At 44.2% G+C, this 15646-nt stretch overlaps 1 protein-coding gene across 4 annotated transcripts in view; it reads right to left on the bottom strand.

The window, feature by feature from the left end:
• lama2 (laminin, alpha 2) overlaps window positions 1-15646 on the bottom strand; it is a 230871-nt gene that overhangs the window by 35380 nt on the left and 179845 nt on the right. For all 4 annotated transcript variants that reach the window (XM_072445577.1, XM_072445583.1, XM_072445592.1 and 1 more), the window contains 9 exons: window positions 14478-14640; window positions 10792-10870; window positions 10005-10136; window positions 9386-9502; window positions 7081-7244; window positions 6342-6480; window positions 1378-1480; window positions 893-1009; window positions 349-531 (listed from right to left, as the gene is read on the bottom strand). In XM_072445577.1, the coding sequence (XP_072301678.1) occupies window positions 349-531; window positions 893-1009; window positions 1378-1480; window positions 6342-6480; window positions 7081-7244; window positions 9386-9502; window positions 10005-10136; window positions 10792-10870; window positions 14478-14640 (1197 nt within the window). The remainder of the gene's footprint in view (window positions 1-348; window positions 532-892; window positions 1010-1377; window positions 1481-6341; window positions 6481-7080; window positions 7245-9385; window positions 9503-10004; window positions 10137-10791; window positions 10871-14477; window positions 14641-15646) is intronic.

Below are 15646 nucleotides of genomic sequence, written 5' to 3'. Positions count from 1 at the left end.
AAAAGCTATTAGTCATGGCAACTTGCCATTGGTGCACCACTAGAAAGCAGCAGTATTTGCATAAAGGTAATTGTTGTATACATACTGATTGCTGCAGGGATTGGGGAAAAGAAGAGAGAAAAAATATGTCAAATGTTGGTTAAAACAATCAATTTAACAATGTATTTGTTAAACAAAATCACATGATTAATTATGTCTATATGGCAGTGACATTTTAGAATTACTTTTTGTGAATAAATTGATTATGGAGATTAAGAAGCTTGATCAGTTTGACATGTTATTACAGATGAACCTGTTGAACATTCACACATTGTTCCTGTTAAAGGCACATATCAAAGAGTCATTTACTGTTTTTCTCTGGGTCCTGGATCATCTGGTTGGCTGTGTTCACCGTGTCCTCCAGATCTCCATAGTTCTTCTGCAGACCTTGGATCTGAAGGTTCAGGTTTCCAAGGCGCTCCAGCACGTCGATGGCCGTGGCGTTTGCATCGTTGGCCACAGCTTTGGTCGCAGCTACTCTGACTGCTGTATCTGTAATAGTCAGACATACAGCTTTCATCACCAGCTTTTCATTATATTCGAAATAGAGGTGATGGTTCAATTACATAATAAACCAAAAGTAAAGATATTAAGACTGTATAATAGTGGTGGATTTGTTTTCATTGCCAAGACAACTATATAAGGATTTTAATATAATAATAAAAAATAAAACAAACAAGTTAATACAATGATTGATTGATTGATTGATTGATTGACTGGGTGAGACAGGGCTGTTTCCACTGATGCAACCAACGCCTTGCTCAGGAACACAATGGCAGTATGAACACCTTTTATCCCTTTGCCCAGCATCTCACGAAACATTACTCTCTGGTCCATGTCCTTAAAGTCGTACCGTTGGGGATGGCGTGCAGCGTTGCCATGGTGACATCAATGCCTTTGACGAGATCTTTGGTTTTGTCTTTGGCTGCTTTGACTCTGCCCTTCAGCAAGGCCACGTTATCTGCATTCCCTGTTCACACACACAGACAATGTAAAGCTCCCACATCCCAGGAGCCACGTGGACACTGATAAGAAGAACAAAGATGGCTTTATCTCATGTGTTTTTTTACAGGTTTTAAAACAACACTAAATTGTGATAGAGTAGTTAGCGCTTCTGTCTTTCAGCCACAAGGTTGTGTGTTCAATCCTCCAACTGCCTCACAACAATCCCTCAGTTTGTGAGTCTAAATTAGCTGGTGAAAGACCTAAAGTAAGTACATAACCAAGTCAGATTGTTAATGTGTGATTGTAAGAACAACTTGTTTGTTTGCTCGACTTCTTGACCTTCGTGCATCCTTGAAAGTGAATGTGTTCAATTTGGTACAATCAAGTGTTTACCTTGCACGTCTTTTTGAAGTTGCTTAGCCTGGTTTAGCAGTTCTTGACTCTTCTTTATGGCACCATCAGCTTCCTCCTTCATTGGGACATCAGGACCCAGAGCCTAGTTTTAGCACAGTTTAAATTATACAGTATAGTGCTTTTGTGCTCTATATGCAACGTGTCAGTTTAAGGTTTCTGTAAAAACTTTACAAATGCAGCTTCAAAGCTCAAGAACAGCTAAAGCTAAATACGCTTGTTTCTGTCTCTATAATTCAATGTCTCCTGTGCTGCTGAACACTAAATGAACAGAAATAAACAAAAAAGACAAGTAATTAAGGTGATTGGAAAAAAAAAAATTCTCAAGGAAAATGAAAAGGAAAAGAATATGAATGAAATCAAACAGTGACACTTGCAGCATTAGAAAAAACACAATGAGACAATTAAAAAGTAGAAAGAAGCAGATGAGGCTAAAGATGAGTGCTGCTACTATTTTAAATACAGTGCACAGACATATAGGTCAAAACATAAAGAAGTGAAGATAATACAAAACATCTCCAAATGCTTATGGACTGCCCAAGGTCAAGGTGAAGAGGATGTAACTTTTCTGCTCCTGCTTGTCACCATGGAGATGTTATTCATGTGTTCCACAGTATGGCATTAGACTTAACTATTAGACTTAACTAGATCTAACTGCAATGACACAAGCGGGAGATGCTACTAAAAACATTTCAAGGTATTTTTCAAGCAATAAAACCCCCTGAACTTGAATAAATGCAAACTATATTAGTTTATTTTGCTATGTGATGTATTGTTTATCCATCCATCCATTTTCTGCTGCTTTATCCGGGGCCGGGTCGCGGGGGCAGCAGTCTGAGCAGGGACTCCCAGACTTCCTTCTCCCCAGACACTTCCTCTAACTCCTCCGGGGGGATCCCGAGGCGTTCCCAGGCCAGCCGAGAGACATAGTCTCTCCAGTGTGTCCTGGGTCTTCCCCGGGGCCTCTTCCCGGTGGGACATGCCTGAAACGCCTCCCGAGGGAGGCGCCCAGGAGGCATCCGGAACAGATGCCCGAGCCACCTCAGCTGGCTCCTCTCGACGTGGAGGAGCAGCGGCTCTACTCCGAGCTCCCCTCGTGTGGCCGAGTTCCTCACCCTATCTCTAAGGGAGCGCCCAGCCACACGGCGGAGGAAACTCATTTCGACCGCTTGTATCCGCGATCTTGTTCTTTCGGTCACTACCCAAAGCTCATGACCATAGGTGAGGGTAGGAACGTAGACCGACCGGTAAATCGAGAGCTTTGCCTTTCGGCTCAGCTCCCTCTTTACCACAACAGTCCGATGCAGCCGCTGCACCGATCCGCCTGTCGATCTCACGCTCCATCCTTCCCTCACTCGTGAACAAGACCCCGAGATACTTGAACTCCTCCACTTGGGGCAAGGACACCCCACCCACCTGGAGAGGGCAAGCCACCTTTTTCCGGTCGAGAACCATGGCCTCGGATTTGGAGGTGCTGATTCACACTCGGCTGCAAACCGTCCCAGTGCATGTTGCAGGTCCGGGTTTGATGGAGCCGTCAGGACAACATCGTCTGCAAACAGCAGAGATGAGATCCTGTGGTCCCCAAACCGGACACCCTCCGACCCCTGACTGCGCCTAGAAATTCTGTCCATAAAAATTATGAACAGAACCGGTGACAAAGAGCAGCCCTGGCCGAGTCCAACATGCACTGGGAACAGGTCTGACTTACTGCCGGCAATGCGAACACAGCTCCTGCTCCGGTCATAAAAGGGCCCCGGACGCCGTACTCCCGGAGCACCCCCCAAAGGACACCCCGAGGGACACGGTCGAAAGTCTTCTCCAGATCCACAAAGCACATGTGGACTGGTTGGGCAAACTCCCATGAACCCTCGAGCACCCGATGGAGAGTATAGAGCTGGTCCAGTGTTCCACGACCGGGACGAAAACCACTCTGCTCCTCCTGAATCCGAGGTTCGACTATCGGTCGGATTCTCCTCTCCAGTACCTTGGAATAGACCTTACCCGGGAGGCTGAGGAATATGATCCCTCTGTAGTTGGAACACACTCTCCGGTCCCCCTTCTTAAACAGAGGGACCACCACCCCGGTCTGCCAGTCCAGAGGCAAGGTCCCCGACCGCCACGCGATGTTGCAGAGACATGTCAACCAAGACAGTCCTACAACATCCAGATACTTTAGGTACTCAGGGCGGATCTCATCCACCCCCGGAGCCCTGCCACCGAGGAGTTTGCGAACAACCTCAGTGACTTCAGCTTGGGTGATGGATGAGCCAGCCTCCGAGTCCCCGGTCTCTACTTCCTCTTCGGAAGACGTGACTGAGGGATTAAGGAGATCCTCAAAGTATTCCTTCCACCCTCCGACGACATCCCCAGTCGAGGTCAGCAGGCCTCCACCCGCACCGTAAACGATGTTGGTGAGGCACTGCTTCCCCCTCCTGAGGCGCCGGACGGTTTGCCAGAATTTCTTTGGTGCCGACCGATAGTCCTCCTCCATGGCCTCCCCGAACTCCTCCCAGGCCCGGGTTTTTGCCTCTGCGACAGCACGAGCCGCGGCTCGCTTGGCCTGCCGATACCTGTCGATGACCTCCGGAGACCCACAAGCCAGAGTGGCCTGATAGGCCTCCTTCTTCAGTCTGACGGCATCCCTTACTTCCGGTGTCCACCACCAGGTTCGGGGGTTGCCGCCACGACAGGCACCGGAGACCCTGCGACCACAGCTCCGAGCAGCCGCATCAACAATGGAGGCGGAGAACATGGTCCACTCGGACTCAATGTCCCCAACCTCCCCCGGGACATGGGAGAAGCTCTCCCGGAGGTGCGAGTTGAATACCCTACTGACAGAGGGCTCCACAAGACGTTCCCAACAGACCCTCACAATGCGCTTGGGTCTGCCAAGTCTGTCCGGCTTCCTCCTCCGCCAGCGGATCCAACTCACCACCAGGTGGTGATCGGTTGACAACTCTGCCCCTCTCTTCACCCGAGTGTCCAAGACACGCGGCCGGAGGTCAGATGACACAACAACAAAGTCGATCATTGACCTCCGGCCTAGGGTGTCCTGGTGCCATGTGCACTGATGAACACCCTTGTGCTTGAACATGGTGTTCGTTATGGACAAACCGTGGCTAGCACAGAAGTCCAATAACTGAACACCGCTCGGGTTCAAATCGGGGAAGCCATTCTTCCCGATCACCCCTCCCCAGGTGTCACTGTCATTGCCCACGTGGGCGTTGAAGTCCCTCAGTAGAACAACGGAGTCCCCGGTCGGTGCACTGTCCAGTACCCCTCCCAAGGACTCCAAGAAGGCCGGGTACTCTGCACTGCTGTTCGGCCCGTAGGCCGCCACAACAGTGAGAGACCTGTCCCCCACCCGAAGGCGGAGGGACGCGACCCTCTCGTTCACCGGGGTAAACTTCAACACGTGGCGGCTGAGCTGAGGGGCTATCAGCAAGCCCACACCAGCCCGCCGCCTCTCCCCGCGGGCAACACCAGAGAAATGGAGCGTCCAGCCCCTCTCGAGGAGATGGGTTCCAGAGCCCAAACTGTGCGTGGAGGTGAGGCCGACTATATCTAGTCGGTATCGCTCAACCTCCCGCACAAGCTCAGGCTCTTTCCCCCCCAGCGAGGTGACATTCCATGTCCCATGTATTGTTTATTTATTGTTTTATTTTATAATCAGTAAAATGGAGGGAAAAAAAAACATTGCCAACATGAAAGCATTCATATATGTTTAGAAAACTATATTTAAAACATAGGATACATCATTTGTAATACACTATGGAGTTCATGATGCTCAAAGGGAGTAGGCTTTAAGTTTTGAAAGTTATTGTATCCTACCACTCTTGTAAAGTCTAAGGTGTCTTTACATGCAAAAAACTATAATTGTCAGTATAATTGCTGGTAATGTGATTTCTGTGATTTGAATGCATTTTTTCCTGTTGTCTGAAGCACTTTGAATTGTCTCGTGTACAAATTGTGCTCTACAAAAGACTGACCTTGCCTAAAGAAATTGTCAGAAATGTTGAAAACTGCTTCAGATTAAAATGTATTATGTCTTGACTTAGTTTAAGATCTATATTCAAGCCATTCTACAATATTCACGCCACAGATTGAACACAAAAACTTTTTCTCACTGTGTATTTTTCTCATCTTAATATTGAACTGTCCTCTTAATTTACATCCCCAATTCCTTTCTCTGAACATGGACTGAATGTGTCACTTTACTACAAGCTTTAAACATCATATCTGTACTGTTTCAAATCCGACAATGGTTTGAGAAGGTTTGAATACAAGAATAATTGATGAGTATGTTCATAAAAACTGACATTATGAATAATTCTGACAGCTGGTTTCTGTAATATACGCAGTAGTTGTAATGCACTTCTCCCAGACCTCTAAACAGTATAATAAATATGGCAGAATAAGTGAATTGTACAGGGCATGAATGAAGTGATTTGATGTATATGCTTTGATGGATATACTTTCGAACAGCTTGTGAGGTCCCCAAAAAAATCTTGACATCCATTATTTTACCAAGACATTTTTTTTAGTTGCTCTTTCTTGCATTCACCCAAATTTACAAGTACATTTATTTAGACTTAATATGATCAAACCATTGTTTACTTTGATCCATTTCCATTGCGATAGCTGCTGTACATTCTCATCTGACACCAGCATGTTTGTATCATCAGCAAACAAAACTACTTTAGATACTTCGCAGATGTCATTTGCATATACATTAAATAAAATCGGCCCAAAAACTGAACCATATGGTAATCCACACACTAAATTCAAACATTATTTATCTCTCTTTTGAGTTTCATCCATATACATTTTATTTTGAAATTCTTCAGCACTTTGGGGCAGTAGAGTGTGAGGTAGATATTGCATTCATGCACAACAATCTAAAAGTGAGATGGGAAATATAAGTGCATGTCTTTTTTTCTTACCAACGTGAGCGCCTCCGAGGCCCTTTGTTTAGCAGCTTTAGCTTCTTTCTCCGCAGCATCGACATTGGCTTTGATGTTACTATAGGCCTTGAATGCAGCAGTTGCGTTGAAGGACAAGTTCCGAGCCTCGGCCAAAATGCTGACAGATGACAGGACAACGAAAGAAATGTCACCAATATTGTGCACCTTTAAGATTTGTAGTTAATTTGTCTTTTGTGTGACGGTCAAACTGAAACCTTGGATGTGAACGTTCTGTGGCGTATTCAAACATGGTTCAATTATATAAACTTTTCTCAAGGAAGTAATTCCGAAATGCCAAAAAGGTGATCTTCAAACTTTAAATTGAAGAGTAGAAATAATAGCTAATGTCCACACAAATGGTATAGCGCAATAGTATAAAGCCAGGCATCTAAATGACATGTTAATAAAGTAATATCCATTCATTTATATAATCAAAAGGTGAATTGGAGATGATGCAATACAACAACAGATTGTGCTTTGGGCCTGTAATTAGTCGGACAATATTTCCCAAGCTAGTTCGTTTTTTGTTCTCATATTCTTATACATCTGCTGGCTAGTGATTTAAATGTGTTGGTTTAAAGACTCAAACTCGTGCCAGATAAATGCTTGTCTGTCTAGAAAATTGTTTCCCCTACTGTACATGATTTGAATGACCAGTAATTCATTTTTTCAGTTTTTTCGTTTTGTGTTCTTGTCTAATGGGTGGTGGGCTTCATACCCGTCCAGTATCGCAGCAGACTCATTGAGCTGTTGGGCGTAATCCTCTGCTTCGGTCACATGACTGGCCAGTCTCCCCCCGCCCAAGCCGTCAGTGAGGTGAGACACTTTGTCCTCCAGCTGATCGTGGACAGGGCCCAGCTCTGCCTGCATCTCCTCCAACTCCTGCAAACACAAGATACGTCCAAATGGGTCAATCCTGTTTATTTATGTGTTTTCATTACGGTACTTTGATTAAAAAACGTTTATTACTGTGATCATAATTCATTTTGAAATTGATCCTTATCTGTTCTATTAAATGTCTTAATTTTAACAGACGAGGTATTATTATTTATGCTTTTGATTGACTTATTTTGATTGTGATTTAACACGACCTTCTTGTTATGTAAATTACTTTGAGAACCAATTCTGCTCTGAAGATAAACTGCATTGTTAGATAAAAAAAGACCCTGACACTCATAGTAGCAGCACCATTAGCTGTACAGTACCTCCAGCAGCACCATTAGCTGTACAGTACCTCCAGCAGCGCCATTAGCTGTACAGTACCTCCAGCAGCACCATCAGCTGTACAGTACCATTAGCTGTACAGTACCTCCAGCAGCACCATTAGCTGTACAGTACCTCCAACAGGGCCATCAGCTGTACAGTACCTCCAGCAGCACCATTAGCTGTACAGTACCTCCAGCAGCACCATTAGCTGTACAGTACCTCCAACAGGGCCATCAGCTGTACAGTACCTCCAGCAGCACCATTAGCTGTACAGTACCTCCAGCAGCACCATTAGCTGTACAGTACCTCCAACAGGGCCATCAGCTGTACAGTACCTCCAGCAGCACCATTAGCTGTACAGTACCTCCAACAGGGCCATCAGCTGTACAGTACCTCCAGCAGCACCATTAGCTGTACAGTACCTCCAGCAGCACCATCAGCTGTACAGTACCATTAGCTGTACAGTACCTCCAGCAGCACCATTAGCTGTGCAGTACCTCCAGCAGCACCATCAGCTGTACAGTACCATTAGCTGTACAGTACCTCCAGCAGCACCATTAGCTGTACAGTACCTCCAGCAGCACCATTAGCTGTACAGTACCTCCAACAGGGCCATCAGCTGTACAGTACCTCCAGCAGCACCATTAGCTGTACAGTACCTCCAGCAGCACCATTAGCTGTACAGTACCTCCAGCAGCGCCATTAGCTGTACAGTACCTCCAACAGCGCCATTAGCTGTACAGTACCTCCAACAGGGCCATCAGCTGTACAGTACCTCCAGCAGCACCATTAGCTGTACAGTACCTCCAGCAGGGCCATCAGCTGTACAGTACCTCCAGCAGCACCATTAGCTGTACAGTACCTCCAGCAGCACCATCAGCTGTACAGTACCATTAGCTGTACAGTACCTCCAGCAGCACCATTAGCTGTGCAGTACCTCCAGCAGCACCATCAGCTGTACAGTACCTCCAGCAGCACCATCAGCTGTACAGTACCATTAGCTGTACAGTACCTCCAGCAGCACCATCAGCTGTACAGTACCATTAGCTGTACAGTACCTCCAGCAGCACCATTAGCTGTACAGTACCTCCAGCAGCACCATCAGCTGTACAGTACCATTAGCTGTACAGTACCTCCAGCAGCACCATTAGCTGTGCAGTACCTCCAGCAGCACCATTAGCTGTGCAGTACCTCCAGCAGCACCATTAGCTGTACAGTACCTCCAACAGGGCCATCAGCTGTACAGTACCTCCAGCAGCACCATTAGCTGTACAGTACCTCCAACAGGGCCATCAGCTGTACAGTACCTCCAGCAGCACCATTAGCTGTACAGTACCTCCAGCAGCACCATCAGCTGTACAGTACCATTAGCTGTACAGTACCTCCAGCAGCACCATTAGCTGTGCAGTACCTCCAGCAGCACCATTAGCTGTGCAGTACCTCCAGCAGCACCATTAGCTGTACAGTACCTCCAGCAGCACCATCAGCTGTGCAGTACCTCCAGCAGCACCATTAGCTGTGCAGTACCTCCAGCAGCACCATTAGCTGTGCAGTACCTCCAGCAGCACCATTAGCTGTGCAGTACCTCCAGCAGCACCATTAGCTGTACAGTACCTCCAGCAGCACCATTAGCTGTGCAGTACCTCCAGCAGCACCATTAGCTGTGCAGTACCTCCAGCAGCACCATTAGCTGTGCAGTACCTCCAGCAGCACCATCAGCTGTACAGTACCTCCAGCAGCACCATCAGCTGTACAGTACCTCCAGCAGCACCATTAGCTGTACAGTACCTCCAGCAGCACCATCAGCTGTACAGTACCTCCAGTCCTTTGTTGATGTCGTCTGAGAGATTATTGGCCTCCACCAGAAGGTTTTCTCCTTCTCCCAGAACATCCCGTGTCATCTGCTGGACTTCACCCACAGCATTACGCTTCCTCTGGAGAAATGTAAGGCAACGTAAGTTACCGGCTCCACAATCTTTGAAAGGACACACAACACTTGAGAGGTCGAGTGCCACAATTAGTACGTTTTATTAGAAATGTGTTGTAAAGTGTGTGTGCTCGGCTTTCTTTTCTTAGAAGCTTTTCTTTGAAGGAGTATTTCACGGTCATGGAGGCAACAGGGAGATGTAAAGATGAAAATGTTCTGTAAACCTTGTACTTTCATGCTGTAACAAAACAATAACCTTAGTGATGAATGACCCTTTGTTTCGTCCCCCCGGATAAGACTTTTGTTATAGATAAGTGCAAGAAAACAGTGTTTGAAAAGATTAACCAGTATACATTGCTGAATACATACTAAAGCAGACATGCCATTCATGACCTTGGAGGAATTGTTGTGAAAATAAGTCGTGTGCACTTTTGTTGAGCATCAATGGATAATACAGCTACAAAATATCCTGTTGTATCGATGTGTTAGAGTAACTGGATGAATAGTACCTCCAGTGCGGTGAGGTTGGCATGGTTTTGTTGCGAGAGTGCCCCAGCCGTGCGCGTCTTCCCCTGGGCTTCGTTTAGCAGCTCCTGAGCCTCCTTGAGCTTCCCCTCGTGGTCGGAAAGTTTCTCTTTGATCTAAAAATATAAATACACATTCACAAATATCTAATTAATGAATGCAGACAGGAGCCATATTGTCTTTTGTTTGCTATATAGTTATAATCAAGGACACATGATTTCCGTCTCTTAACTGCAAACATCATCACAACAAAGTGCTTTGCTCTTGCCATCATGCCGATGGCCTATGGAGAGCTGCAGATCACAATCACTGATTTAAGTCTGATTAGAATGTGAGAACTATGCAAGTGCAGAACGTATCAAGAATCAGTGAAAATGGCGATTGCCGGAGCAATGCTGTCTTGTATTTAAAGTGATTCATGCATGTTATAGTAAGCTTTATTCTGCTGCATTCTGCAACTATGTGTGTAAATTTGCACAATCTCACCTTTAAATAGTCCTTTTTTGTGTCAATCATGCATTATCACAAAAACAGGTCTTTTAAACTTGATACATGAGGAGTACATTGTTTTTTTCTTGTTTTAAATTGATGTTGGAGGCAAATATCATCAAATTTGAATTTACAGTACAAATATCATGGTTTTATCACACATGTATGCAGTGGGATCGCCTTAGTAACTTCGTAAATAATATACAACAATCAAGAACTGTATCTACGTGTTATGTTATAGGCAAAAGCTGTAAAATGACTTAAACGTAATGATAAGAATACTTCAGCTTTGAGATCTTCCGTGGCCTGATGGGGGTCTCCGAACATCCTCTTGACTCTCTGGTACAGCTCCTCCGCCAGTCTGCAAAACCAATAAAACTAATATGAACATTTTCACGGTATCCAGCTCTTATTTAACCCCATTGAACACGTGACGCCAGAATGTGACTCGCTCCGACATAATAATCACTGCGATCTGATGTCGAAACGCTGGCGCGAAATTGCAGATTCTCTGGTATTGAGCCCGGAGGCGGAGTTAGAGTGAAGTGTAGCAGTGTAAAACCTTTGGGGTGGCATAACACTCGCACATGTGTGTTTGGATGGGCCAGGACGGGGAGGGAGAGCGGTGTCTACATGTGCTAATGCCGAGTGAAACATGACAGAGTTTATTAATGGCAGCAATAGAGAAAACTGGTGAGCACGTCGGGATCTCGCTGTAGATGGGTGTAGTAATAATAACTGCAATATGACTCAAGATTACCAAACGATTCAATTATTTATTTAGATTTTTATAGTTCATTGGAGGAAGCAGCGACAATTTCACTGCAGAACTGGAGGGCATCTAACCGTCGTGTTGAAAAAACTGAGATAGATTCTGTAAAATAAACACTGAAGTGACTGATCAAAGTGAACGTCGACAACGGTAAATAAACACTACAGAGCTTTTCTGGCTTTTCTGCCACCTGCTTGTCTCCATGGAAATGTGATTTATCCGTCTGTAATATTATTGCACAGTGTGGCAATAATCTTAATTTTTCCATGTAGACTCCAGCAGGTTACAGGTCAGATCTGTGGAGAGGCAACTCTACTCAGAGTAAGTCGTTTTTCGAGGTGTTTTGAGCAATAAAAACATGAGTAATTGAACTGATGCAATAACACCTCCATGGAGACAAGCAAAAGAAAAGTGACAGAGTGAACCTTTAATAGTCCGCACATTTCCCTTAGAACATCACTCACTTTTCCTTTAGCTTTAATAGCTGTATTTCATCTGACATTGTTCCCTCTTATATTTTCTTTGCCCCTGAGCCCATATTTTCTGCTGATGTTAAAACACACTTTTTCTTCCTCCTGTCTATTCCACTCCATCCTTCGCTTGTCTCTCGCTTGTATTACATGTTGACGAGGTCGCACAGTTAATTAAAAGTACTGCCATGGGGGAGAGACATGGAGAGATGCACATAAGGATAAAAAGTCAAGCAAGGGGGAGCAAGCAAGTGCCAGGAAAATGTAAGAAAAAAGTGTTCAGTCTACACTTGATAGGACAATTTCTAAAAAGCCTAAGGGAATGTTACAATCCAAGAAGCTCAGTGATAACAATAGCAGTTTTATTTTGAGAATATGCACTGTATAACGGCACACACTTGTTTTTGTATCTCCACAGAGATCATTAAACTTTTACAAATCAAATTGTTACCGTCTGGAATAAAAGTCTCCAGACATAAGGGGCTGTCAAGAAGAGGACGATGAATCCTAAAAGTCTTAATTAATGCTGAAATAGTTAGATGTAATGTGCTAAATATTGAGCTACTAACAAATGTTCAACTATGCAGTTTTTTGTTTGTGGTTTAGAGCCTTGATTTGCCACTGCCAAGTGTGCCTTGGAAAAATTTGCAATTTGAATAAACGCACAGAAGAAATTTACAATTTAGGAGCAAACTTCTGCACCAAAAGAGAAATGATCACTATTAACAAATTTAAAGAACAATGCAGTGGCACAGAAAATATTCACCACATTATTTGGGTAGGGAAAGTATTCAGACCCCTTTGAAATGTTCCCTCTTTGTTTTATTGCAGCCATTTGCTTGAATAAAAAAAAAATGTATTTCTCATTAATGTAAGAAAAAAACAGAAATGTATATTTTGTCCCCCAAATGTATTAGAAAAGAAAAACTAAAATATCACATGGTCATAAGTACTTCTCCTGATCCTCTAGAGATGGTTCTACTCCTTCATTGGAATCCTGCTGTGTTTAATTAAACTGATAGAAAAGACACACACCTGTCTATAAACCGGTAAGCTACAGCTCACATTGCACATCAGAGCAAATGAGACTCATGAGGTCCAAGGAACTGCCCAAGGAGCTCAGAGATAGAATTGTGGCAAGACACAGATCTGGCCAAGGTTTCAAAATAATTTTAAGTTTCCAAAGAGCAGAGTGGCCTCCATAATCCTTAAAGGTGCCATAACATGCTTTTTTTCACGTTTCGTAGTCTATCCTAAGTGTATAATTGATAATAATAAGGGTTGTGCAACACCCTTAACATAATAGTTAAGAAATATCACCCAGACCTTGGACCCCCTCACCAACCCGGAAATGCAAACGGCTTGGTTTGATATTCGCCCCCACCCTTGAGAAGAGCAATCTGGCTCCCCCGCCCAAGGGTGAGGGGGGATGATGACGCGTGCCTGTGGTTATGACGCGGTCTTGTAGACACCCCCCCGTCAGTTTGGAGATTCGAGGAAAGGAGATAGTCTGTAATATAGCTAAACACTGCGGGAATCAATCAAAAAAAACACTCTGGGTACATATATGAAGCACAAATAGCAATGTAAGAAGGTTAAAAGCTCTGAAAAGTCGATTTTGCCCCCCCGCACTCGAGAGGAATCGCTGCAATTTAGGCACAGTTTGCTTCAAACGCTACTTCTTTTGTTCCAACGCTGACGCTGACATGTGCCGCTGTGTCATGTGCTGGGTAGCTAGGCCTCTGTTTACATTCCCACCGTCTCCACGCTGAGACTACGTCATGGGGTGGTCGGGGGAGGCAGATCGCTCTTCGCGAGGGTGGGGGCGAATCTCAAACCAAGCCGTTTGCATTTCCGGGTTTGTGAGCGGGGTCCAAGATATGGATGATATTTTATAACTATTATGTTATGGGTGTTGCACAACACTTATCATGATCAAATGTACCCTTAGACTACGAAACGGGTAAAATAGCACGATATGGGATCTTTAAATAGAAGTTTGGGACGAACAGAACTCCCGACCTGCCCGTTCAGCCCGACAGAGCAACCCTGGGAGAGGAGCCGGACTATGAGAAATAAGATTCTCTGATCTGATGAGACCAAGATTGAACTTTGTGGTATAAATTCTAAGCGGTATGTGTGGAGAAAACCAGGCACTGCTCATCACCTGCCCAATACAATCCCAACAGTGAAACATGGGAGGCACTCCTCCCCCTCTGGGGTCACTGCCCCGAGTGCTTCAATGACCACGGGCGCCACTTTCGCCTTGTCCAGCTCTTTTCTGAGCCCTTGGTAATTCTCGTTCCTCGTGTTCCTTTTTCCTGATGTTACCAATGATGATAAACTTAAGCTTGTATTATTGACATCAAACTCCTACACATTTTTTAAACGTTCAAAGAGTTTGGGGTCTGCTTAGCATTTCAGTTTAGGGCACCCAAATGTCTAGCAGCCGCCCTGCCCTAACTGTGAATATCTTATGTAGCATATTTCACAAATTCAAATAAAAAGACAGAGACAAAGAGACCGCTTCTTCACTTGAGGAAAACAACATCTGTGTCCAGCTCTAGTGGGAGACAACAATGTGATGGTTTTGGTGTTGTGTAGGAGTGACCCATATGTATTTATGGTGTGAGGAAAAAGATATGCATATGAATTTATGGATACTGTGTTAACAACAATTAACAATAAGGAATAAATTGTATGTCCCTGTGTGTGTATGAACTTACTCCAGCTCCTGATCAGCGAGGCCTCTCTTCCCTCCCAGCTGTCGCGCTCTCATCTGAGCTAACATGGCGGCGATCTCCTCTTTCATTTGGCTCAGGCTTTTGTCTGGAGTGCCATCTTTACGGGACAGAGTCTTATTCAACTCCAAGGCCTTCAACTGCAGCTCTGCAAACACATAAACATGTAAACAAACAAACAAAATAAAACATTGTTGCTTCAGTATTGCCTTCTACAGAGGTCTTTATTTGAAGGGGATTAAGACTATAAACTCATAAACCAGATTCTCCAGATAAATTCTCCAATTCCAACATTTTAGAATAATTAATTATAAGAATGTCCACGAGAACCCATGGACCAATTGAAATATTTGAGGAATGAACTGCTAGCTTTTAGACCGTTTTCCACTGTATTTCCTCCGAGTTTAGTTTAGTTTCTCTCATCGTTAGTGTCTCCATTTTCATACTGGCTGCTTTCTTTTTATGTTTACCCTGCTGTTTGCTTTATTTCTTCTCTGTATGTGTCAAAAACCTCCAAAGAGCAACAAGCATTTGATCTGGTTTGCTTAATGTAGACACATGTGGAGACTGGAAAACTCACAGCCACCGCCACTGGAGCCTGGCGTTTCACTTACATGTGTGTGCTTTTGTCAGATTAAAGGCATGGACCAATCACAGCTGTAACCGCGCTAAGACAGACGGCCAGTCTCATTTGAATAATTAAAAACTGAATTAACAATGCAGCAGTAGTAAAATAAAAAAAAGCCTTGGTAATAGGATCAGCTTAAATTGTAGCAGTAACATAAATGTCATTTTACACACTTTTCAAGAATGTTTTAAATGTATAAATATATTTTTCTATAAAATAATGTATATATATATGGACAAGGTTATGTTGTTGCTTAGATAATGTATCTGCCACTCTCTACTGGCAGCAGCGGGGGAAGAAACATGTTGAAATGAGTCAATTAGCAGCACAATTATTCATGTGATGTTGTGGCATAAAACATAATAATACAAGGGTTTATGTACTTGTAGTACAGTATGTACTAGTATGTTACTAATAGTACAGAGTAGTTCAAGCAAGTGAGTAAGTTTTATTTGGCATTTTATCATTCTAGTACTAACTTTTTTAAGTACATCATCAGCTAAGAAAAATAAATAAATCAGTCCTT

Source organism: Eucyclogobius newberryi, unplaced genomic scaffold (assembly GCF_026437365.1).
Source record: "Eucyclogobius newberryi isolate DKJ021-1_F unplaced genomic scaffold, fEucNew1.0.hap1 SCAF_1, whole genome shotgun sequence".
Classification (NCBI taxonomy): domain Eukaryota; kingdom Metazoa; phylum Chordata; class Actinopteri; order Gobiiformes; family Gobiidae; genus Eucyclogobius; species Eucyclogobius newberryi.
The sequence above is the reverse complement of the archived record's forward strand: the minus strand, read 5'-3'. Positions and strand labels throughout refer to the sequence as shown.